The following is a 27,045-nucleotide window of genomic DNA, read 5'->3' as shown; positions in this document are numbered from 1 at the left end:
AATAAAATTATATATTTTACAAAATAACCTGTATCTGATTAAAATCTAATGTGGTGAAAGTGGCTAGATGTCATTATTTACCTATTTCCATCTCTTTGTGTCGTTTGTTTTGTTCCGGGTGATCAAACAACACATTGAAATAGAGGTAAATAAAGACATCTAGACATTTTCACTACATCAGGTTTTAATCAGATTGTATCTATTCACACTTGATTATTAATACTTTCAATATATATTTAAAACCAATATGTGCAAAATTAGAAAAGCTAAATTATTTATCTAATATTATTATTAACCAAGGTTTTCATATGGTGATGTGCTGCAATCAATATTATTCAACATTTTGTCAAAAAAGTCCAAATATTTCTGTTCATAAAATATGCCAAATGTAGCATTATTTGTATAGTTATTTGTACAATTTATCCAAAAAAAGATGGCAAGAAACCCAACATATTTTCCCTCGAGAAGTAAATTTACTTTCATATTTGCTTTCAGCATGCATATGTAAGGACATGTAGTACATTGCTAAAGAACAGTATATTGGAGTAGATTTAATTTGTTCTAGTTCTAGTTTTTTTCTAGAAATTTACATGTATGCTACTAACTTCAAATTCTGTGCAACTAATTATAAATAGATTATGTATATAATTATGTAAATAAATCATTTGAGAAAGGCAAAGCACAATCATTAGTATAGAAAATTACAAATAACTTTTTTAGTTGATAGTAGTTTGTTTACGATGCTAGTGATATTCTGTTCATCTCATACCCCTGCCTGTGTTGAGAATGTGAACAATACATGTTGGTCTCACGTACGATTTGAAATGAATGTGTGCCCAATAACCTGATTACAACCATGGCAGCATTATTCAAATGAAGTCATTATGTAAATGTACACCCAATAACCTGATCACAACCATGACATCATTATTGAAGTCATTATGTAAATGAACACTAACAGCAGAGATGAACACAGGCATTAAAACTTAAAGAATGTGAAGTGTGCATGTGATAATTTACATGCAATTATGTAAATTTAACACTGAAGTGTTTGATAAAGACTTTTGCGGGTGTGGCTTACTGATATCAGTTCTAAACATTCTCAACACAGGTATGAAAGATGAACATCTCTGTATCTATTTGAATACTGGAGACTGTCTCACAATTGAGCAAAAATCCTCCAGGGGGATATGCACACTTAGAATTAATCACGCGGATCACAGAGTGATGACAACGCGTGATGAAGTAATGCTAGCACTGTAAACCAGCTACATTGATTGTAGATAATATAGTATTTTTGTGGTATTGTCTATGATTCAGTTAATGTAATTCCCATGTGAAAGCAATCCCAAAGTGATGCATCTTAATGAATCCATCTATACTTTTTACGATAGACATGATCTTTTTACCTGTACACTGTGTGAATGTATATATTTTGGTCCAAATCTACTTTTAGTGCAAGTAGCCATAACATTTTTTCAAAACCAAAATTAATGCAATTTTGAATCCCTTTCACTAGTAAAATACTGATTCACAAGAAAATGCTGTGCAATCAAGAGGTAAAGGCAACATAAAATTTAGTCACTGCTGCATTTTTTTTCATGAATTTCTGCCATTGGAAACACACTAGACTTTTACTTGAAACCATTCAATCAATCAATCGATGCAATTTATATAGCGCCAATTCCACTATGACAAGAGTTCAAAGGCGCTGTACAGTCAAAATGTTTTAGAAAACAGGTAAGTCTTTAAGTGTTTTTTAAATGTGCTAATTGTAACTTGTTCGCGAATTTCAATTGGTAGTTCATTCCACAGACGAGGCGCAGCAGAAGAAAACGATCTTCCTCCATAAGATTCCAGCTTGTACTTAGGTACATATAGGAGATGTTTATTTGTTGATCGCAGTGTTCTCGTAGCTGTTTTCCAGTGAAGAAGGTCTGATAAGTATCTTGGGGCGAGTCCATTGAGGGACTTGTATGTCATGAGCAAAAGTTTGAACTTTATTCTGTCCTGAACTGGTAGCCAGTGTAGTTCCTTTAGGAGTGGTGTTACATGATCATATTTCCTGGCTCGCACGATGATTTTTGCTGCAGCGTTTTGAACATGTTGGAGTGGTTTGATATGATCGTTGGGTAAGCCATAGAGTAGGGCATTACCATTGTCAAGTTTGCTTGATATTAATGCCTGGACGAGTTTCTGACAAGTAGATTTGGAGAGGTAGGGACGGATATAGCCAATTTTCCTGAGATAATGGTAGATTGATTGACATGTTGTGGATATGTGCTTTTTTAACGTGTGATGAGAATCGAAAGTTACACCAATATTACGAGCTGTTTCTGCTGGTTGAATTGTACTTTCGCCAATATGAATGTTATCAATAGTTGGACTTTGAGGTCGACTGATTTTCGATGTAATGAGTAAGACTTCAGTTTTGTCGTCGTTGAGTTTGAGCTTATTCTTGGTCATCCACGTCTTGATGTCATTAGCATTCAAACCAAAGCTGTGAAAAAGTGGGATTTCCTTTGCAGAATTGGCTGCTTAGTGATGATAGTTGATAGGCATTTTATAAAATTTTCTGTGTGTCCACCAAAATAAATTTATGTCCCAGTGTGTAAAATTACTGCTACAAATCTTTGTGCACCAAAATACATACATTTGTAGTAAATTGTGTACATGTGTAGGGTATAGAGAGTACATTACATGTCTCTATTTTTCTACAGAGCTGTATTTAGTTATATGGATGTAAATAAATTTACATTTTATGCTGCTCCTAAAAATGATGTCAGAATGGTTTCTTATACTTTCTTGCCTAGACTGACATCATCTGTTGTGGATGTGTTCGTCGAATCCCCAAACCTGGACCGATGATGTCATTACAGTCTGTTTGCCATGTTTTCATGTAATATGCCATAGTCCAGTTATAGGAAAGATAAAAGATTTCATGGTTTGGCCACTAGGAGTGCTGTTCACAGGCTCTTTTTGGGTCAAAGTAAGGGCCGGAATAGTTGAGTACTGTAGCATATAGACTGCAGCACAGGGGTTGTCAGTAGCCGAGTGGTTAAACCACTTACCTCTTACCATTGTGGTCGGTGTTCGAACCCATTCACGGTTTGGTTAAATTTACCACGCTGTAAGTAAGAAGAGTGTCATTCAGTTTGCCACTTATTTTCATCATTGTTGCCATTGCACGGTTTTATTTGTGACTACAGGTAATCAAAACATGTCAAACCACTAATCTAATGCTCTTTTAAGTGGTCAAACTTGTAGCCCTTATTTTGCCAAATGTGGTGTGCCGTCTTGTGATGCTTACCTGTGAAATGACTGGATCTTTGGTATAACTGGAATATGTCATATTAGTGTCATTGCTTGTGTTCCTGCTAGACCATCTTGAAATGACCAGAGATTCTTAGGCAACATGTCTTGTAATCATCCCATGAATCCTTTCCTTTGAGGTGTACAACTTTTACAAGCTGTCATTATCCAGTAACAAACTGACCAATCACACACAGAGTTCCATTTATAAGATCCACGTAAACTGCTTTTCAAATATGGCTGCCTCCAACATCTAAATTAACTTTTAAAATAGTTTTAACACACAGATGGTCCATTGACAGAGCTTCAGAAGCAAGATTGATCCGAAGAAAAAAATAATTTACAGAAAGATAGTGACCTCAATTTGCATACAGTGAGCAATAGTGATTTTCTATATTCCTTAGGGCACTATTACAGTAGCACAGGAGTCCACTCAGTGATATGCTTTCACTCTGGAAAGATTAGATGCCTGAGAATGTATTGTGTTATAAAATATTTATTGCCTGGCCTTATTCAGGCACTAGTTGATGTCATATTACCCCCTCATGTCGTTATGTAGCGATGATTTCCCTCAGCTCTCAGCCTTGCTCAAATAGTTGCTGCAAAACAGCCCTAGGGGTAAGACATTTACTAATACCCTAAAACCCAGACAATAATATTGCACACTGAATGCATCATTTGTACAAAAACTGTTTCATCTGATTTCTTATAGTGAAACTAGTGTGACCCCAAGCACTATATCACTTTGAACTATATAATTTAAAACACTGTAAAAGGTATTTCAGCCTTGGATAGCAACAGTCCAAAATAAATATGTATTTCATATTTATTTATTTCCCCATGCAATGTACATGGCATAGATAAATCTACATAAATAGTACACTTCTATATCTGAGTACCATATACATCATTTACTGCAGGAAGTAAACTTACAGTGTGACTTTGAACTATATTACTTATATATCCCTGTAACATGATTTCACACTTGGATAAGCAAGAGTCCAAATAAATATGTATTTCATTATATACTTATTATGAATACCACTACATAGCAATAATAACTATACACAAATAGTACACCTCTATATCTGAGTACCATACCCATCATTTGCTGCAGGAATTAAAGTTACAGTGTGACAACATTCACCCCAAGAAGCAAAAATAATACAACATCACCTGTGACTTCATATTCAAATTGAACCATGATACTTATTCATATCAAATTTGTAAACAATTATTCTTATTATTATTCTTAATATTTATTTTATTTATCTATTTCTTGCAAAAAATGTGCTACACGTGTATCTCAGCACATTGCACTGACTGAAATTAAAAATCGCAAAAGTAAATAAACGAGGAAAAGAAAATAACAGCACACACAGAGGGGAAAAAATAAATGAAAATAAAAAATCAGCAAAAGTAGAAAACCGACAAATTAAAATAATTCATATTGTGTAAAAACCGACAAGTTAAAATCAATCACTTTCAATAAAACCAACCAGTTAAATTAAATTACTTGACATGTTGTCTGAAAAGATGTGTCTTTAAACTATGTTTAGAAATGTCCACAGTCTTTTGCATTTCTTATTTCAAATGGAAGCGAATTCCACATTTTCACACTGAAAAAGCACTCCGGCCATAAGATTTATTAAAACTCAATGTACAATATAAATGTTTTTAATTTCATTTATAGTCAAATTGCCTGATATGTTTGTTTCGTTATCTATACCAGTGTTCTTTATCTGATGTTTATAGGCTACTTTAACATATTACTGGTATTTTGTTACACGTTGTGTTTCATTTGTCTTTACCAATAGTTTACATGGTATTTTGGTAGTAGCAATATTGTACGTTCTACGTCTCCGAGTATTTAGGCACTGTTAAGTGGCTATTCCTGATTTGATATTGTGACCATATTAGGATCTGTAATGCCCCCGTCACCATGGGAACCAAACAGACTAATGTAAACATGACATTAAGGAGTTCTTGACTGCCTTGGTTGACATGTCCATCTGACACCAGTGATTGGTAGTCATAGGTATTCAAAATACTAACAACCATAATGGGGGCTATAGACTGAGCTGGTTTGGTAAACAGTGCATTGGTACCAAATACCATAGATGATAATGGTGATCTGAAATGTAGAAATAATCAAAATTCGGATGTTAACATGTCAAGGCCGATTGGTAACTTTTGGTTCTAGCGTATGCAAAACAACATATACAAAATATACTGGCTACTTTCTTTGATTCCATTTTCAAAAGAAATGTCACCCTTGATTTGGTAATTATTCAAGTGTAAACATATGGGGAAGTGACAGACATTTGAAAAGACTGGATGTGACATAGTGTTTACTTACATGCTTACCAAATTTATTACAAATCACTACTTTTACTTACTGTTAACTTTTAAAACACAGTTTTTACTTTGCAATTTATTGAGCAACAAACACAGATTTGGTTTATATTGTTTCAAGTAGAAAAACCAAGCTGTTTTATTCCTCACAAAGCTAATGAAAGGCCCATTATCATCCATATACCACTATATATCATTCTACCTATCGTCACATCTTAATGAAGAATACAAAAGATCTTTTACTTAACCATACAGAGACAAACCTATATCAAGATTTTATACAAGGTAAAGAACTGTTAAGCCTCTTTATAGGAGACAGTACAAAAAATTATAACATTTTATTAAGTCAAAAAATTGACAAATTTATCCAGCGATTTCTAATAGTGCAATGGAACATAGGAAAACATGTTTAACCTGATGGAGATTTGTAATTTTTTCTCTCTCTTATTTCTTTGAAGTTATTAGTTGCTATTTTAACATGATATTTTGTATGTATTTGACTTCTATGTACATGTAAATGCTGCTCCTAATGTTTTTAGTGAGCCCCCGATATAAAAGGGATGCAGAAAATAAATAAATAAATAAATAAATAAATAAATAAATACCACGATCTGATACCAAACCTGCCAGTGAAGTACTTACTTTCTTTTGTGCTTTATGACATCCTCATCAATAATATCAGACACAGGAATATTAAAAATACCAAATATGGCTGATGATAGGCTCCTGAAAACAAAACATTCAAAAACAAAATCCAACAATGATTGTCATTGTCTTATATGTTTTCTCAACGGCTGTCAAAATTTCTGCCGAGGAATTAATTTTCCTGTTTTCCGTCACAAGTTTTTACATACATCTGTCAAATATTTTTTTCATATCTAAATTACATTTCTCATCTACACTTGGAGTGATATACTTACACATCAACAAGTAAGAAGGTAGTCAGGAACCATGTATGAGATCTTCCAATACAAAACATAAAGACAGATGTACCAACTTTGATATAAAATGATGCAAGTATGACTTTATAGGAACCTAGTTTGCCAACTAGATTGCTACCCAGAAGTGTCAACACCTACAAGAAAGGAAAGACAAGAAATAATAACAGCTAGAGGTTGGGCAAAATTACAAATGAAGAATTATATGTACCGTTACATGTAGTTACTGTGATGTAGGTCTGAAATTGGGAGGTGTATTTGTTTCTTTTTTATTTTCACCACTGTTACCAATAGTTACATTAATTTACTTGTAGACAAAATCAAAATTATCTTTATTTCATATTTGGTCATAATTTTCACTGGTAAGTCTAATATGAAATTATACACATTGCAATAAGTCATGCTGACACACAATTTCATTGTAAAAGTGAGTACTTACCTGTGGTATGATGAAGGTAGAACCATATACACACTGTCGTATAACATCACGTAAGTCTTCCCTTGGTATGAGTGCATCACCAAATATGGCAAGAAAGTTCATACTATTTGTAACATGAAAAATTTGACAGAAATTCATCATCACAAACATAAGGAAGTTCTTTTGTTTTATTATCTGCCATGATAACTTCCATATGCTTTCTGTAGTTGTTGTGTTTTTATGTTCATCTTTAGCGTCTGTACTTGAAGGGATGTCGTACTGTGTAGTCACATTTTTACCCGTATACCTCAAAAAAAACCAGCTGAGAATCGCAATTACGATGCAATAAACCTGGAATGTGTGAAAATTTTGAAGACTGTTCGATATCAGCTCTGAGAAAAGAACTGCAGACGAGCCAAGAATGGATGCTATGTTGCTGTATCGTATGAGTAGTAAACGGACGTCATGCTCCTTCGACATTTCAGTAAAAATCGCACATTGTGCGAGTAAAACAAACGTAAAAAGTGCATCATAACAACATAAACTAACAAGGAGATGGAGTCCGACCAACCAGCCACCAGTACTGCTTTGTTGCCATGGAAACCAAGGTAGTAGAAAGGTGAGTGCAAAGAGTGGTGCGCCATACAGAATGGACAGACGTCTTACACGGAATACCTCAAGTTTAGAATTATCCTGGAAATATCCACACAGTGGATCATTGACTGCATTCCATACTGAATATATAATCTGAGCCCAGTGAAACATGGGTTGACTGATGTGGTAATGGTTTAGGAATAACTTGACATAATAAAACTGGAAGATAGATTTCATCATGGTTGCTGCTACAGTTGTTGTACTGTATGCTACAGCATTCCAATGGATTGATGACCTCTGACCTGGCTTATCCATTGTCATCCTTCCTTGAATTACTATAGTTACCTGAATACAATACAGAAAGTGGTGTTTGAATTTATGATGGTAGTGCCAAGCTATCTGACTGTAATAAATTTTTGTGATAAATATACTTGCTAGGAACATTTTGTCAAAATCTATCAATGTAGATTTTAGCAGCTGTTATCAGCTATTCATACTAAGTGACACATACCTGATTACAGTTAAAACTGTAGGAAAATTTGACAGATTTTTTAGCACAAATCCTGTGGCAAATACTAGGTACATTTCAAAAGAACTCTTGATTCTGTTTCACTAATAAAAACACACTCTGTCACACTATGTGTTAATAATGTTCCAGTTACATGTTTCGATACACTGGATGTATTTATACACAGAAATTGGAGATACTGCACAAAATATTATGATTGATTATTTACAATCTCACAGAACAATGTAGTCCTTTCCCAGGTCCTCACTGTTTGATTCATCCTTGGAGTAATTATACTATCAGCATAATTTCTCCAAGATTCATCAAATTTAAAGTTTGAATCACAAGATTAATATTCGAATTTCGCGTTCATTGTCTATGTCAACAATTGATTGAGATTGGTACTTGTAAAGCAAGTACCACAAATGAGTGATGGATCAGTGTTGGTAAATTTTGGATATATATTTGAATAAATGGTGTTCATTAAATCTCCTCTTATACCTCCACGCTTAAATACAAATTCCAATTCGTACTATCGTAATAAGGACCGAGAACTTACGACAAATGCTGCAAAACTGTTGCCGTGTTGGTTGAAAATTTGGTTTTGGGGTGACGGACCAATATTATTTGTTGCACACTGCTATAGTCCTGCTTGCTGCCGGAGTATTACAATCCAGACTTGATTCTGACATTATTTCTTGCATTAGGGAAGTAGTGATATAAATGTCAGAAAAATGTATCAAACAATATATATTTTATAACTTGGTGCGTCCGTCGCTTATAAAGTATTGATGACTGCGATTTCCGTACATCACAGACAAGTGAGAAACATGGCGACATGTAATGCACAACGTACAAAGTACAGCATGCGTGTTTGGCATGTATGTGACATATACGCCTCGAAGTGAATGTTTCCAGAGCTACATTGCTGTTAAAGATTGAATTCAATTGTGCAGCTTAACTTTGAAAGAACTGAATGGTCCAGAAGTGGCTCGGCACATTACATCGGTCAGCGTCTGTTCGGGTCAGGAGAGGAGCTGTCAACTGACCAATAACAGCCTTCGATGTAAATGATCCTGGGTCACTGAGATAAGGGCGGCCCTTTTTATTTTTCTGTTTCTCATCTCCCGACCGACCCTAATTTGAAGCTCCGACATCAGAAAAAAAAAAGTTTTTTTATTTCCGACCGACCCCTGAGCACAGCAAATTGTAAGGTTCCCCATGGCGTCTTAGGCCAGTTCTGCCGAGGCCACGACCTTGCGACATTGGCCCCCTAAAATTACAAATGAAGCAATAATTTTCCCACCTTGCGTCGCTTTGGCGCATTCATTTTACGGCAGACATCAAAATTATCTAAGTCCACGGCTCTGACTCGACGTGAATCCCACAAGAAGTATACTGAACTAAGTTGAAGCAGGCAGACACAGGCAGCAAACAATGGAAGCAGGCAGAAATGACCTTTGACCTTGAACATCGAACCCTCTAGCTTACTGTCAAATTACTGTATATCAAGAAACAAGGACTTTACCTTTCTTTATCAGTTTCACAGACTTTCAGAGGTGATGAATCATAGAAGTAACATAATATAAGACATAAATGAAAACCCGAAGTAACTTTAAAAAAAAAATTATTCTTATGCAATGTGATATTTACATGTTAAAGTATTAATCAAACAATTAGTTTCTCCCCATGCAAGAGTACTGTGTTTTCACCATGCTTCAAAATAGAGCTCTGTGAAATCTGTATTATTAAAGTTGGTTGTACCTAAATTTTGTCTTTTATACCCTTCAAAGAGTTAACTATAATAATGGGAATGTTACTAAGTCATGGATTTCAGAACTTTTCCTTGCAAACCAGTGTTCACACTATTCACATAGTATACACAGCAATGTATAAATGATAAAAAAATTTCTACACAGAAACATGTGGTGTATTATGGGATATTCCATTATTTCATACACAAATCAAATGTTTTTTTCATTTCAAACCATTCAGTGTGCACATTATTAAATCACCAATTAGGCCTATATGTATGCTATAAAAAAAATAGGTATTTCATACACACATTCAAAGGTTTATTTTCTTCCACACCATTCAGTGTGCAAACAATACAAGAATTAGGCCGAGTACAATAATATATCAGCTATCGTATTATAGATGTGACTTTGAATAAACTTCGACTTTTCTACCGAGCAGACACATAAATATATGGTGCATTATGGGAAATTTCACTATTTCAAACAATAATGAAACCGTTGAGTGTGCACACTATACCCCTATTAGGCCAAGTACAGTACAATATCAGCTATCATATGATGTTTTTCACTTGCAAACAATTGAGTGTGCACACTATTGATGTAGTAGACTTAATACAGCTATATATAAGCTATATTATGATGTATTTCACTTTTGATAAATTTCGTCTTTCATACCCAACAGACACAGAAAGATGTGGTGCATTATGGGACATCTCATTATTTCATTCACAAATCAAATACACTTTTCTAGCAAACCATTGAGTGTGCACACTATACACGTATTAGGGACAATACAATATTATATCAGCTATTATATGATACACGTGACTTTAAATAAATTTTGTCTTTCATACCCAGCAGACACACCTTCATTCAGGAAATTATAGCAATATTTACAAATTTTGATGAAACTACACGTGCGTTTTCTTGGAAACAATTGAGTGTGCACATTATTCATATAGTAGCCTTAATACAGTTATATATAAGCTATAACATGATATATTTCACTTTTGATAAATTTCATCGTTCATACCCAGCAGACACAGAAAGATGTGGTGCATTATGGGAAATTTCATTCTTTCATACACAAATTAAATTCACTTTTCTAGCAAACCATTGAGTGTGCACACTATTCACATATTAGGCCTAGTACACTACTATATGGGCTATCAAATGATATATGTGACTTTATATAAATTTCGTCTTTCATACCCAGCAGACACACTTTTATTTAGGAAATTATAGGAATATTTACAAATTTTGATGAAACTGCACATGCGTTTTCTTGTAAACAATTGAGTGTGCACACTATTCACGTATTAGGCCTAGTACACTACTATATCAGCTATTAAATGATATGTGTGACTTTATATAAATTTCGTCTTTCATACCCAGCAGACACACTTTTATTTAGGAAATTATAGGAATATTTACAAATTTTGATGAAACTACACGAGTGTTTTCTTGCAAACAATTGAGTGTGCACACTATTCACCTATTAGGCCTAGTACAATATCATATCAGCTATTATATGATACATGTGACTTTATATAAAATTTGTCGTTGATACCCAGCAGACACTGAAAGATGTGATGCATTATGGGAAATTTCATTCTTTCATACACAAATTAAATTCACTTTTCTAGCAGACCATTGAGTGTGCACACTATTCACGTATTAGGCCTAGTACACTACTATATGAGCTATCAAATGATATATGTGACTTTATATAAGTTTCGTCTTTCATACCCAGCAGACACACTTTTATTAATACAATTATAGGAATATTTATAAATTTTGATGAACTGCACATGCGTTTTCTTGTAAACAATTGAGTGTGCACATTATTCATATAGTAGGCTTAATATAGTTATATATAAGCTATAACATGATATATTTCACTTTTGATAAATTTCATCGTTCATACCCAGCAGACACAGAAAGATGTGATGCATTCTGGGAAATTTCACTATTTCATACACAAATGAAATTCACTTTTCTAGTAAATCATTGAGTGTGCACACTATTCACATATTAGGCCTAGTACACTACTATATGAGCTATTATATGATATATGTGACTTTATATAAATTTCGTCGTTGATACCCAGCAGACACAGAAACATGTGGTGCATTCTGGGAAATTTCATTATTTCATACACAAATCAAATTCACTTTTCTAGCAAACCATTGAGTGTGCACACTATTCACATATTAGGCCTAGTACAATACTATATAGGCTATCAAATGATATATGTGACTTTATATAAATTTCGTCTTTCATACCCAGCAGACACAATTTTATTTATACAATTATAGGAATATTTACAAATTTTGATGAAACTGCACATGCGTTTTCTTGTAAACAATTGAGTGTGCACATTATTCATATAGTAGGCTTAATAAAGTTATATATAAGCTATAACATGATATATTTCACTTTTGATAAATTTCGTCTTTCATACCCAGCAGACACAGAAAGATGTGATGCATTCTGGGAAATTTCAATATTTCATACACAAATGAAATTCACTTTTCTAGTAAATCATTGAGTGTGCACACTATTCACGTATTAGGCCTAGTACACTACAATATGAGCTATCAAATGATATATGTGACTTTATATAAATTTCGTCTTTCATACCCAGCAGACACTTTTATTTAGGAAATTATAGGAATATTTACAAATTTTGATGAAACTACACGAGTGTTTTCTTGCAAACAATTGAGTGTGCACACTATTCACCTATTAGGCCTAGTACAATATCATATCAGCTATTATATGATATATGTGACTTTATATAAAATTTGTCGTTGATACCCAGCAGACACTGAAAGATGTGATGCATTATGGGAAATTTCATTCTTTCATATACAAATTAAATTCACTTTTCTAGCAAACCATTGAGTGTGCACACTATTCACGTATTAGGCCTAGTACACTACTATATGGGCTATCAAATGATATATGTGACTTTATATAAGTTTCGTCTTTCATACCCAGCAGACACACTTTTATTAATACAATTATAGGACAGCTAGTGTACCGCTCTCTAAGTTTGAAGCATGTGTATGTGTATTTAGCCACTTCTTTAATTATATTCTCATTTTTACTGTTCATCATATTGAGGAATTTTTCTGTGTCTGTCAAACCTTGGGGCCATATTTTAAAGTGTGCTAATATTGATTTTCTTTCGTCCGTGAACATTTTACAGTTTAAGATAAAGTGTTGCTTATCTTCAATGTTTTTTTTTATGTCCATACACAATGGTTTGGAAGCAAAAAAAGCATTTGATTTGAAAAAGTGACACTTCCCAGCACCACATATTTCTATCTGCTGGTTAGAAAAGACAAAATTTATGGAAACTGTAATACATCAAATTTTAACTGACATACATCTGTATTAAAGCCTAATATTGTGGACACTCAATTGTTTGCAAGTAAAAGCATGTGAAGTTTCCATGAATAAATAAAAAGTTAATATATAATTACTTATCTGCTGGGCATACAAGGCGAAATTTATCAAACAATTCATATTATAGCTGATATAATATTGTACTAGGCCTACTAGGTGAATATTTTGCACACTCAATTGTTTGCAAGAAAACGCACATGAACTTTCAACAAATTAGTAAATATTGCTATAATTTTCTAAATAAAGGCGTGTCTGCTGGGTATAAAAGACAAAATTTATTTAAAGTCACATATATCATATGATAGCTGATATAGTATTGTACTAGGCCTAATACGTGAATAGTGTGCACACTCAGTGGTTTGCTAGAAAAGTGGGTTTGATTTGTGTATGAAATAGTGAAATTTCCCATAATGCATCACATATGTCTGTGTCTGCTGGGTATGAAAGACGAAATTTATTAAAAGTGACATATATCATGTGATAGTTTATATATAACTGTATTAAGCCTACTATATGAATAATGTGCACACTCAATTGTTTGCATGAAAACGCATGTGCAGTTTCATAAAAATTTGTAAATATTCCTATAACTGTATAAATAAAAGTGTGTCTGCTGGGTATGAAAGACGAAATTTATATAAAGTCACATATATTATATAATAGCTGATATGATATTGTACTAGGCCTAATAGGTGAATAGTGTGCACACTCAATTGTTTGCAAGAAAACACTCGTGTAGTTTCATCAAAATTTGTAATATTCCTATAATTTCCTAAATAAAAGTGTGTCTGCTGGGTATGAAAGACGAAATTTATATAAAGTCACATATATCATTTGATAGCTCATATAGTAGTGTACTAGGCCTAATAGGTGAATAGTGTGCACACTCAATGATTTACTAGAAAAGTGAATTTGATTTGTATATGAAATAATGAAATTTCCCAGAATGCACCACATGTTTCTGTGTCTGCTGGGTATCAACGACGAAATTTATATAAAGTCACATATATCATATAATAGCTGATATGATATTGTAGTAGGCCTAATAGGTGAATAGTGTGCACACTCAATTGTTTGCAAGAAAACACACGTGTAGTTTCATCAAAATTTGTAAATATTCCTAAAATTTCCTAAATAAAAGTGTGTCTGCTGGGTATAAAAGACAAAATTTATTTAAAGTCACATATATCATATAATAGCTGATATAATATTGTACTATGCCTTATAGGTGAATAGTGTGCACACTCAATGGTTTGCTAGAAAAGTGGGTTTGATTTGTGTATGAAATAGTGAAATTTCCCAGAATGCACCACATCTTTCTGTGTCTGCTGGGTATGAAAGACGAAATTTATCAAAAGTGAAATATATCATGTTATAGCTTATATTTAGCTTTATTAAGCCTACTATACGAATAGTGTGCACACTCAATTGTTTGCAAGAAAACGCACATGAACTTTCAACAAATTAGTAAATATTGCTATAATTTTCTAAATAAAGGCGTGTCTGCTGGGTATAAAAGACAAAATTTATTTAAAGTCACACATATCATATGATAGCTGATATAATATTGTACTAGGCCTAATACGTGAATAGTGTGCACACTCAATGGTTTGCTAGAAAAGTGGGTTTGATTTGTGTATGAAATAGTGAAATTTCCCAGAATGCACCAAATACATCTGTGTCTGCTGGGTATGAAAGACGAAATTTATGAAAAGTGAAATATATCATGTTATAGCTACTATATAGCTTTATTAAACCTACCATACGAATAGTGTGCACACTCAATTGTTTGCAAGAAAACGCACATGAACTTTCAACAAATTAGTAAATATTACTATAATTTCCTAAATAAAGGCGTGTCTGCTGGGTATAAAAGACAAATTTATTTAAAGTCACATATATCATATGATAGCTGATATAGTATTGTACTAGGCCTAATACGTGAATAGTGTGCACACTCAGTGGTTTGCTAGAAAAGTGCGTTTGATTTGTGTATGAAATAGTGACATTTCCCAGAATGCACCACATCTTTCTGTGTCTAGCTGCTGGGTATGAAAGACGAAATTTATCAAAAGTGAAATATATCATGTTATAGCTTATATATAGCTTTATTAAGTCTACTATACGAATAGTGTGCACACTCAATTGTTTGCAAGCAAAATGCACATGAAGTTTCAACAAATTAGTAAATATTACTATAATTTCCTGAATGAAGGCGTGTCTGCTGGGTATAAAAGACGAAATTTATTTAAAGTCACATATATCATATGATAGCTGATATAATATTGTACTAGGCCTAATACGTGAATAGTGTGCACACTCAATGGTTTGCTAGAAAAGTGGGTTTGATTTGTGTATGAAATAGTGAAATTTCCCAGAATGCACCAAATACATCTGTGTCTGCTGGGTATGAAAGACGAAATTTATCAAAAGTGAAATATATCATGTTATAGCTTATATATAGCTTTATTAAGTCTACTATACGAATAGTGTGCACACTCAATTGTTTGCAAGCAAAACGCACATGAAGTTTCACCAAATTAGTAAATATTACTATAATTTCCTGAATGAAGGTGTGTCTGCTGGGTATAAAAGACGAAATTTATTTAAAGTCACATATATCATATGATAGTTGATATAGTATTGTACTAGGCCTAATACGTGAATAGTGTGCACACTCAATGGTTTGCTAGAAAAGTGGGTTTGATTTGTGTATGAAATAGTGAAATTTCCCAGAATGCACCACATCTTTCTGTGTCTGTTGGGTATGAAAGACGAAATTTATCAAAAGTGAAATATATCATGTTATAGCTTATATATAGCTTTATTAAGTCTACTATACGAATAGTGTGCACACTCAATTGTTTGCAAGCAAAACGCACATGAAGTTTCACCAAATTAGTAAATATTACTATAATTTCCTGAATGAAGGTGTGTCTGCTGGGTATAAAAGACGAAATTTATTTAAAGTCACATATATCATATGATAGTTGATATAGTATTGTACTAGACCTAATACGTGAATAGTGTGCACACTCAATGGTTTGCTAGAAAAGTGTGTTTGATTTGTGTATGAAATAGTGAAATTTCCCAGAATGCACCACATCTTTCTGTGTCTGTTGGGTATGAAAGACGAAATTTATCAAAAGTGAAATATATCATGTTATAGCTTATATATAGCTTTATTAAGTCTACTATATGAATAGTGTGCACACTCAATTGTTTGCAAGCAAAACGCACATGAAGTTTCGCCAAATTAGTAAATATTACTATAATTTCCTGAATGAAGGCGTGTCTGCTGGGTATAAAAGACGAAATTTATTTAAAGTCACATATATCATATGATAGCTGATATAATATTGTACTAGACCTAATATGTGAATAGTGTGCACACTCAATGGTTTGCTAGAAAAGTGGGTTTGATTTGTGTATGAAATAGTGAAATTTCCCAGAATGCACCACATCTTTCTGTGTCTGCTGGGTATGAAAGACGAAATTTATCAAAAGTGAAATATATCATGTTATAGCTTATATATAGCTTTATTAAGTCTACTATACAAATAGTGTGCACACTCAATTGTTTGCAAGCAAAACGCACATGAAGTTTCAACTAATTAGTAATTATTGCTATAATTTCATGAATGAAGGCGTGTCTGCTGGATATAAAAGACGAAATTTATTTAAAGTCACATATATCATATGATACCTGATATAGTATTGTACTAGACCTAATACGTGAATAGTGTGCACACTCAACGGTTTGCTAGAAAATTGAATTTCATTTGTGTATGAAATAATGAATTTTCCCATAATGCACCACATCAATATATGTGTATGAAAGACGAAATTTATGAAAAGTGAAATATATCATGTTATAACTTATATATATCTTTATTAAGCTTACTATATGAATAGTGTGCACACGAAATTGTTTGCAAGGGAAACTCATGGGAAGTTTCATTGAAATTTGTAAATGTTGCTATAATATACTAAATAAAGGTGTGTCTGCTGGGTATAAAACACACATTTAATATTAAGTCACATATATCATATGATAGCTGATATAGTACTTTACTGGGTCTTGTACATGATTAGTGTGCACACTCAATGGTTTGCAAGAAAAGAAGAATTTGATTTGTGTATGAAATACCCTTTTTTTATAGCCGATTTGTACTAGCCAAATAGGTGAATAGTGTGCACACTGAATGGTTTGTATGAAACAAAAACATTTTATTTGTGTATGAAATAATGAAATTTCCCAAAATGCACCACATATTATGTACTTTTTCTAAAGTGGAGTACATCATATCATAGTGTACTGTATATATTATTGTCTACTAGGTGAATAGTGTGAACACTCAATGGTTTGCAAGGAGAACTAGTGAAATCCATGAATTAGTAACATTACCTTTATTATAGTGGACTCTTTGCTGGGTATAAAGACAAAATTGAGGTACAACCAAATTTACTATACAGCTTACATAGTGTTGTGTTATGAAGCATGTGGTAGGTGAATAATGTGCACACTCTTTTTAGCATGGGGAGAAATAGTTGTATGTAAATATGACAATGCATAGGAATATTTTGTTAAAAACTTACTTTGGGTTTTCAGTTATGTCCTATATTATGTTACATCTATAAATTACCGCTCTTGAAAGTATGTGAAACTGATAAACGTTGGTAAAGTCCTTGTTTCTTGTTATACAGTAATTTAACAGTAAGCTAGAGGGTTTGATGATGAAGGTCAAAGGTCATATCTGCCTGCTTCCAATGTCTGCTGTCTGTGTCTGCCTGCGTCAACATAGTGTATACTGACTGCGTAAGGGAAAGTTTTGTTGACATCATATAAGATACAGTGACAACGCGCAGTTCTATTGTTAACATAAAAAATGCCACAAAAAGATCAACTTTGATAAAATTAATCTACAAATTAAAAAATTAGAGGGATTAGATGAGACGTCGAAATGGACGTCTCTCGTCACATGTTTTGCCTACTGTCACTGTCGTGACCTCTGACCTAATCACTGACGTGTGCGAAACACTGAACTTGCTACCGGAACATCTATCTCCCATGCCACAGCTCAGAAGCCTTCGTGAACCAAATTTATGGGACAGGTTGTGATTTTCATTTGTTGATGGGTTAAATTAAATGAGTACATATGTATTTCGATTCCGAAAAAGGGGATCGTGTTGCATTATGCATGATGTTGACAGTGCTAGTGACACATGTGAATGTTGGGCACTGAATCAATGCGTAATCACTGGCATGGCTACTATAGACGGCCGATGCATGTGCGCCCGGTCAGACATGAAGAACGAACTTGTTGTGCAAATCAGAAAAAAATTGATGTAATATTTACAGAGCATCCCAACTTTGACTTTGTTGATAGTTTTAGTTAAAGATTCAAGTTCTGAGTTTCAAGGACACCTAATGTCAGCAAGTTTACGGTACGTAACTAATGCTGTCATTTGATATAGCAGGACCAAATCATGATACACAGCCAGTAACGGTTAATTAATAAAAAATAAATTATTTTAAAGTTTGTTTGACTATTATTTGTAAGTTTTTCGTTCACATTTGGTACTTTTTAAAGTCAGGGATTTTTTTTCTTAGAAATGTCATGAATTTGAAGAGGGAATGATAAACACAGCAGTGTACTAACAATTTTAAAAATGAAACAAGTGGTTACAAGTTTAGGATTTCTCAAAGTTTTTATTCAATCATATGTTCACTGTGACTTATTTTGAAGTTGTTCATTGTCCTTGTCTGAAAAAAGGGAATTATAAATTTTTAGCACTGCTATTCATTGATATTCAGATTAAAAATTGTGACTACCTGGCTGTTCAATCTTTCTAAACAATATATCATTCATATATATATATATATATATATATATATATATATATATATATATATATATATATATATATATATATATATATATATATATATATATATATATATATATATATATAACTTAAAATTACATAATCTTAATTGCCTTCTTTTTCTAAGGTGTAATGTGTAGTACACAATTTTCAAAAAATAGCTTACTGGGAACTGTTATTATGAATGGAATTTTTTTATGTAGTTAGGTAATGGTCTATACGTAATGGAATATCTCAGACCACAGTATCTCTATAGTGGTCTGAGATAATTAATATGAATATTTCATAGACAATAATAATTGACCCCACTCCCTGTCAAATGACACCAAGGGGCCTGTGTCCCCACTTGTTGGAAACCTTGGCAGAACACCACCGTCTAACCCCCCCCCCCTCTCACCCACCCACCCACCCAACCCCTTTGTTACGTCAGAGCAGCATGTGTCTTTCATCATGGCAGAAGTCATTGAGATTTGATGAGGGACAGGGCTCAAAATTAATACTGTCACGCGGTACATTTTGCTGCAATTTAATAATAGCTCTGAATATTTCCATCATTTTCAAAATTATGCTTAAAATTGGTAAAAGTCATACTGCATTCCTAATTTCTTGACCAGTTTTTAGCTTGAAATCAGTTGTATTATCAGGGAAATGACCGACTCCATAGCGTTTCATGACCCATGACATGCATGACCTTTGAAGACATTCCGATGTTTACATTATTACTTTTAATTACTTTTAAACAGTAAATCCCAAAGGGGTTCTGAGTTCTAGAAATGTTTACATGTTATCTGGTGGATTATTTTGACAAGTTCACACTGAAGAAAAATGTTTCATAGGAGTAATGGTTTATATAAATGAAAATTCATCTAGCACACTGATGACAATCACGTAAGTGTTTCAAAAAGTTACATACTAAAGTTCAAATTGGATAACTTGAAAACATTGTTAGCGATGGCAATGCCACTTTGATTAATAGGACGAATGTATTAGTACTCCTGATAAAATCACACAATAGTTCATGGCTACAGAGGTACACCCATCAGGATGATAAGTATTTAATCATCTTCTTACAAAGTTGTTCTACAGACTTGTCAACCTTGCTAAAATGAAGGAAAGAGACTTGTAACAAGGAATTCAATAAAGAGAAGAGAAATGAAGTTGTATAGAGACTAACAGGACAGAAAGGATAGAGAATAGAACTGAAAAAATACATTTTTTTTCTTGCCCCCCCCCTTTTTTTTATTTCGCCCGCCCGACCCACCTGACTATTCCATTGGAGATGAGAAACAAAAAAAAACAAAACCTCACCCTAAAGAGCAGTGCCCTCATTGGCAGACACTGTAAAAACAAAAGATAAGCCAAGCCATTCTACACCACTGGCGGCAGTGAACCACTTGCTAAACATGTTTAAATGTTCCCAAATTTATTGGGTGGGTAACTGTAACTTATAAAAATGCACTTAACCTTATACAGATATTTGATTTATTCCCTTCTTTATTTCTTTTTTCATTCAAGGTATGAAGCTGCCATGTATACACACAGCACAGGTTTGCTTGTGAACTAATATTCTGATACAAAATAATAGCATTATTAGTATATGTGAAGATTCAAAAAAATATAGTCACTGGTGTTTGCATGAGAAACACTAGTGACAAACACCAAACACCAGTGATGGTATTTTTTGAATATTCGTAAATACTACATACAGTGCCATTATTTCGTATTGTAATCATTCTTAAATTGAATATTAGTTCACTAATGAAAGTGACTGTGAACAGCGCAATGTTTTGATGTTTTCAAGGTTATAACACATCTAAGTTGAAACAAATGATTACATTGAGAAAATAATAATATGCTCATGCCTCAGATACGTTTTTTTGTTAGATTGTTGGATTTTAATGAAGCCACACTGTTACTAGCCCTTCTTTGGTTGTTGCCATTACTAGCCGTTCTTTGGTTTTTGCCATATTACTAGCCCCCATGTAGTTTGCCATTACTAGCCCTTCTTTGGTTCTTGCCATATTACTAGCCCCCATGTAGTTTGCCATTACCAGCCCCTCTTTGGTTTTTGCCATATTACTAGCCCCCGTGTAGTTTGCCATTACCAGCCCTTTTTTGGTTTTTGCCATATCACTAGCCCACATGTAGTTTGCCATTACCAGCCCTTCTTTGGTTTTTGCATTATTACTAGCCCCCGTGTAGTTTGCCGTTGCAAGCTCTTCTTTGGTTTTTGCCATATTACTAGCCCCATGTAGTTTGCTATTACAAGCCCTTCTTTGGTTTTTTGCCATATCACTAGCCCCCGTGTAGTTTGCCATTACGAGCTCTTCTTTGGTTTTTGCCATTACTAGCCCCCGTGTAGTTTGCCGTTACGAGCTCTTCTTTGGTTTTTGCCATTACTAGCCCCTGTGTAGTTTGTCGTTACGAGCTCTTCTTTGTCTTTTTGCCATTACTAGCACCCTGAAGTAACAGAAGATACTCTAACATACTCTTAAGCTGCTGCTGTGAACCACTGCTTTGGCTCATGAGATTTACTTATACAGTGCTTTGCTGCCTATATCTGTACATGACCTGGTCATTTCTTATGACCTATTGTTCACTTTAGCATTTTATAACAAAAAAGGAAAAAAAAGTATTTCATAAACATGTTACTTGTTATATACATTGTAGTTAAAGAACTTCTTCACTTTGTACAGGTGGTCAATAATATATTTTAATATCTCTATACTATTATCAAGAAATACAATTCAGTAATTTTAATTTAAACTATGTGTTGATTAAAACCCATACATATATATCTGCGAAGTAAAACATTAACTAATATTTCCCTTGAAAATGATGAATTTGTAAAATATCCTTGCTGCTAAACTTTTTCCCCTGTCTGTGATGTCTGCAAATGACAATTCTTGAGTTGGTATCGTGACCATATTAGGATTTGTAATGCTCCCATCACCATGGGAACCACACAGACTAATGTAAACATGACATCAAAGAGTTCTTGACTGCCTTGGTTGACATGTCCATCTGACACCAGTGATTGGTAGTCATAGGTATTCAAAATACTAACAACCATAATGGGTGCTATAGACTGAGCTGGTTTGGTAAACAGTGCATTGGTACCAAATACCATAGATGATAATGGTGATCTGAAATGAAATAACAGTCAATTTGGGGGTTAAACTGTTTTCCTCAATGAAATCAGTGAATGAGACTGAAGCATCAGATAGAGCTGATCAAAAAAACTTCATGTATGGGCTACAGTTAGTTTTCAATGGTTTGTTTGCTGTTTGTAAACTGACAACATTGTAGAAACAAATTGACTGCAGTTGGAAAGGCCACATGCTAGTCTTATACCTTGTACCTTGTAGTCTTCACTTCCAAAATTGGTCCACCAGGGACTATAACTGTAATGTTCTGACGAGAGTGGTGGTGGGTGTTTAGATGGACCTTGTAATTAAACCTGTGTTACTTCACACTTGATATGGATGTTATATAAAATGATTGCGGAAAGCAGGGAAAATTGGGTATTAATAGTGGTAACTGCATTGTTTCCAAACCACATTGAACTGTGAGATGTCAAGAAAAAAGTTGGGATCCACTTGTGAGTAAAAAATTTGATTGGAAAATATCATTTTAATAGTTATCACAATGAGAAATGATTAAAGTTACCAGGTAGTTATACTTACTTTCTCTTGTGTTTCACAACATCTTCATCAATGATATCAGCTAAAGGCATGTTAAAGAGACTAAAAATGGCTGACGATAAGGCACTATAAATAAACAAATTACACTGCATTATTACCATGGATACCAAAGATGGCTGATGTCAAGCTACTGTAAATAAATAATTTACAGTACATTTACATTGTTGCCATGGATACCAAAGATGGTTGATGTCAAGTCACTGTAAATAAATGAGTGGCAGTACACTGTTACCATGGATACCAAAGATAGCTGATTTCAAGCCACTATAAGTATAGCTGAATTACAGTAGACTGTCACCATAGTTACCAAAAACTGCTGATGCACACACAGGGATTAGGTATGAAGAAATTTTTATCAAAATGAAAGGCTTCCTAAGTGGTAGGATAAATATAAATTCCAAAATGTGTTTATTGTACTTACACATCAACAAGTAAGAAGGTAGTCAGGAACCATGTATGAGATCTTCCAATACAAAACATAAAGACAGATGTACCAACTTTGATATAAAATGATGCAAGTATGACTCTATAGGAACCTAGTTTGCCAACTAGGTTGCTACCCAGAAGTGTCAACATCTACAAGAAAAGAAACATGTCATTTTATTATGTTTTAAAGTTTTCATAGCAAGTGATTTTACCAAGGCTTAGACTCCTGTAAGGAGGGGGGGGGGGGGGAACGGGACGACAAATCAGGTAAAATTTAAACAGATTTGCATACCTTTTCACCACATTTCTGGCGGGTAACACCCATAAAAACACATAGGGAACTTGGGTACATTTGACCCACTTCAACTGACATTAACACAAGTCTTCATAGAAGACACTTCCCCTCTCCCTCCCCCTCCACCCTCAAATACTCTACTGCTATATGACAATGGTGGCATGATTTAAAAAGAATTTGGTGGCAACTAATAAAAACTACAAAATCTCTGTGATATGCATGAAATGGCTTGATGTTATGATTAGTCAAGGTCAAGGTCCAAAAGAAAGCTTACATCTGATAATATAGGGTAGCCACTTGAATGGAGTCTTAGCGTATTACAGTTTTTGAGTTATGCTCTACCACAAATATGGCTGCCATTTGGTCAAATTTGCATAATTATGTGGTAAAAACAAAATGCCACTCACATGTCCCATATGAATTGTCACCTTTGTGCCAAGTTTGAAAGAAATTGGATATAGCATTGCATATCAAAGAAATATTGTATTACAGACAAACGGATGGAAGCATGCACGGATGGATGGAGTCCATGGTAATAGTACTCCTTCTGGGGACTGAAAACCTTTATGAGAGTGTGAATAAGTTGCCGTACATGTTCATTTTTGTTAAAAAATATAATCTTACCTGAGGTAAAAGGAAAGCAGAACCATACACAAACTTTCGTACAACAGGTAACACATCCTCTTGTGGTATAAGAGCATCACCAAATATGGCAAGAAAGTTAATACGGTAGGTAACGTGAAAAACTTGACAGAAATTCATCATCACAAATAAAAGGAAGTTCTTTTGTTTTATTATCTGCCATGATAACTTCCATATGCTTGAATCATTTGTCGCCTTATTTTCATCTAGTTCTTTACTGTCAGTGTTTGAAGCGATATCATAGTGTGTTGTCACATTCTTCCCTGTATACCTCAAAAACCACCAGCTAAGAATTGCAATTACAACACAATATGTGCGAAAAGTGTTCATATTTTGAAGACTGTCCGATATGACTTCTGAGAAAAGAACTGCAGTTGACCCAATCATGGATGCCACTCTGCTGTATCGTATGAGACGTAAGCGAACACTATGTTGCTTTGACATTTCTGTGAAAATCGCACAGTGTGCGAGTAACACAAATGTAAAAAGTGCATCATAACAACATAAACTAACAAGGAGATGGAGTCCAACCAACCAGCCGCCAGTACTGCTTTGTTGCCATGGAAACCAAGGTAGCAGAAAGCTGAGTGCGAAGAGTGGCGCTCCGTAGAGAATGGACAGACGTCTTACACGGAATATGTCAAGTTTAGAATTATCCTGGAAGTATCCACACAATGGATCATTGACTGCATTCCATACTGAATATATAATCTGAGCCCAGTGAAACATGGGTTGACTGATGTGGTAATGGTTTAGGAATAACTTGACATAATAAAACTGGAAGACAGAATTCATCATGGCTGATGCCAGAGTTGACGCACTGAATGCTACAGCATTCCAATGAACTGATGACCTTTGACCTGATGTTGCCATTTTTGACCTGCTGAGTAGACCTGTAAAATACGACAAGAATAATTAGATGTTACTCCCCAATATTTTTCTCCGTTCAGTCAAGGAAAATATGAGTGAACTATAAAGGGTCTTGTCACTACAAGTCACTAGACGAGTAGTGACAAAACCCTTAGGTCCCGAGTATTTTCCAGCTGAATTGAGAAAAATATTGGAGAATAACATAATTATACCAGCGCCAGTAATAGCAAAGAAAAAGTAGTAGCAATTTTGAATGTTTTGACTCATTTGGAACACAGCAGAACCAATGATGTAGACACACATTGTCATGACATAGACACATGTTGTCATGACATAGAACTACCAGGATATATATTCCATATTTTTTGGTTCAACTTGGCTTGTGCATGGTATAATTGTCAGTATATATAACAATTATTTAATTTATATCAAAAGGTTACAACAATTGTTTTGGCGATACAAGGGTAATGCTTTCTCCAGGTTTCAAGACCTATAGTTGAAATCCACTAGCTCATCTACAAATATGTCCATACATACTTTTGCAAACTATTTTCTTGATCTATATTGTCCCAAAATCCAAAAATAGTTAGTGGTCCACAAGGAAGGAATTGACATTATGAAGGAGTCTTAACAATGGGCAAAACATAGTCTTAATTGTTATGCTTCATTGCTTATGTTCAGTCTGTACACTGTTATGTGTAACACCATGGAACGTGTATGGTATATGGTATATGGTATTGACTTTTACTTTGAATAAGATATCCGGGGGGGGGGGGGGGGGGGGACGACGACGCTGTAATTTGTGTCAATCAAGACTTGGTATCCATTTCCAAAAATCAGATTTAAAGTGGCCATATGAATGAGCTCGGATTTGGTATTCATTTAGGATTTTTAGGTTATAAAAACATTTTATCATGACTTCCTACTTGAAACACCAATGTGAAACAACATTAAGTCTATGTTTGTAACTCAATAAGCTTAAAAAATGTTGTAAAATGTTTGTTATTGTACGTACAGTAACAAACATTTTACACATTTATTAATCTTTTGCAATTTATTGACTAACGAATACGGACTTGACAAATGTTGTTTCCCCATTGATTTTACAAATAGGAAGTCATGATAAAATTGTTTTATAAATTAAAAAATCCAAAATAAATATTCAATCCTCATCCATATGACCACTTTAATGTCAGAATCATACCAACATCAATGATATCAATAGTATATTAATTCATCATTGAAACATCTATTTTAAAAAGGTAATGCCACTGCTACACACATTATAGTACTCCACCGGCTGGGTTCCATTCACATATCTGCTATCTACATACTATTAATAAAAATATGGACAATTTATAATATTTTGCAAGGTATCACGGGTTATGGATGTTTGTGATCAATACACACATACATTCTATCGACATCTATGTACCACAGTCACCTCTGTGCTGTAGTAGCGTTAGTTTTTTTGTTTTTGAGCTTTTCATTGTTCTTGGGTTTGCACTTTTTCATGCAAACAAACAGGTTTGAGTACCCAAATACGTTACAAATTCATGTGGTGCCTTGCTATTTTAGAGAGAGATAGATTAGGATACTTTGGACCATTAGGTAGGTCATGAGAGATCCGTAATTAAAGTTAGAGTAAGGAAAGTCTAATACCTGGCCGGTATTAGGCGGATAATTAGAAGATATATCTGCCCAACTTGTACGATTCGGATTTTATACAATACATCCCACTCGTCTGTGTTCGAGTTTTCAGCACGTTTTTGAGTGCAAACCCCGGCACGATACTAAGTTCAAGAACAAGAAATGAGAGCTCAAATACAAAGAAATCATATTACAGTTATTAGTAATAAACTGACTATAACACTACCTCCTGTACCGAGCCCAACACCGTAGATTATCAGCGACAGCTGATGG

At 34.0% G+C, this 27,045-nt stretch overlaps 2 protein-coding genes across 2 annotated transcripts; both read right to left on the bottom strand.

Moving 5' to 3' along the window:
* Positions 1-5,166: 5,166 nt before the first annotated feature.
* On the bottom strand, positions 5,167-7,932 carry LOC144442699 (transmembrane protein 180-like). Its single transcript, XM_078132073.1, has 4 exons — positions 7,045-7,932; positions 6,588-6,742; positions 6,310-6,393; positions 5,167-5,446 (listed from the first exon to the last, which is right to left on the bottom strand). Exons 1-4 carry the CDS (start codon positions 7,930-7,932, stop codon positions 5,167-5,169), a joined length of 1,407 nt encoding a protein of 468 aa, XP_077988199.1.
* A 14,116-nt stretch (positions 7,933-22,048) lies between these two features.
* Positions 22,049-25,125, bottom strand: LOC144442698 (transmembrane protein 180-like). The gene is made up of 4 exons (XM_078132072.1): positions 24,235-25,125; positions 23,311-23,465; positions 22,872-22,955; positions 22,049-22,331 (listed from the first exon to the last, which is right to left on the bottom strand). Exons 1-4 carry the CDS (start codon positions 25,123-25,125, stop codon positions 22,049-22,051), a joined length of 1,413 nt encoding a protein of 470 aa, XP_077988198.1.
* Between the last annotated feature and the right edge of the window lie 1,920 nt (positions 25,126-27,045).

The sequence above is a fragment of the Glandiceps talaboti genome, chromosome 11 (genome assembly GCF_964340395.1).
Source record: "Glandiceps talaboti chromosome 11, keGlaTala1.1, whole genome shotgun sequence".
Lineage (NCBI taxonomy): Eukaryota > Metazoa > Hemichordata > Enteropneusta > Spengelidae > Glandiceps > Glandiceps talaboti.
This window is presented reverse-complemented; position numbering and strand designations above follow the sequence as displayed.

What these genes read in the sequence shown, in the direction of transcription:
- LOC144442698 (XM_078132072.1), bottom strand. Translation starts at nt 25,125, where the DNA reads ATGGCAACATCAGGTCAAAGGTCATCAGTTCATTGGAATGCTGTAGCA. An exon ending in CTGCTTTCCTTTTACCTCAG is followed by an intron (nt 23,466 to 24,234) that starts GTAAGATTATAT and finishes CTTTTCTTGTAG; the next exon opens with ATGTTGACACTTCTGGGTAG. An exon ending in ACCTTCTTACTTGTTGATGT is followed by an intron (nt 22,956 to 23,310) that starts GTAAGTACAATA and finishes GTTTATTTATAG; the next exon opens with TGCCTTATCGTCAGCCATTT.
- LOC144442699 (XM_078132073.1), bottom strand. Translation starts at nt 7,932, where the DNA reads ATGGATAAGCCAGGTCAGAGGTCATCAATCCATTGGAATGCTGTAGCA. An exon ending in ACCTTCTTACTTGTTGATGT is followed by an intron (nt 6,394 to 6,587) that starts GTAAGTATATCA and finishes TTTTGTTTTCAG; the next exon opens with GAGCCTATCATCAGCCATAT. An exon ending in GTCATAAAGCACAAAAGAAA is followed by an intron (nt 5,447 to 6,309) that starts GTAAGTACTTCA and finishes TCTACATTTCAG; the next exon opens with ATCACCATTATCATCTATGG.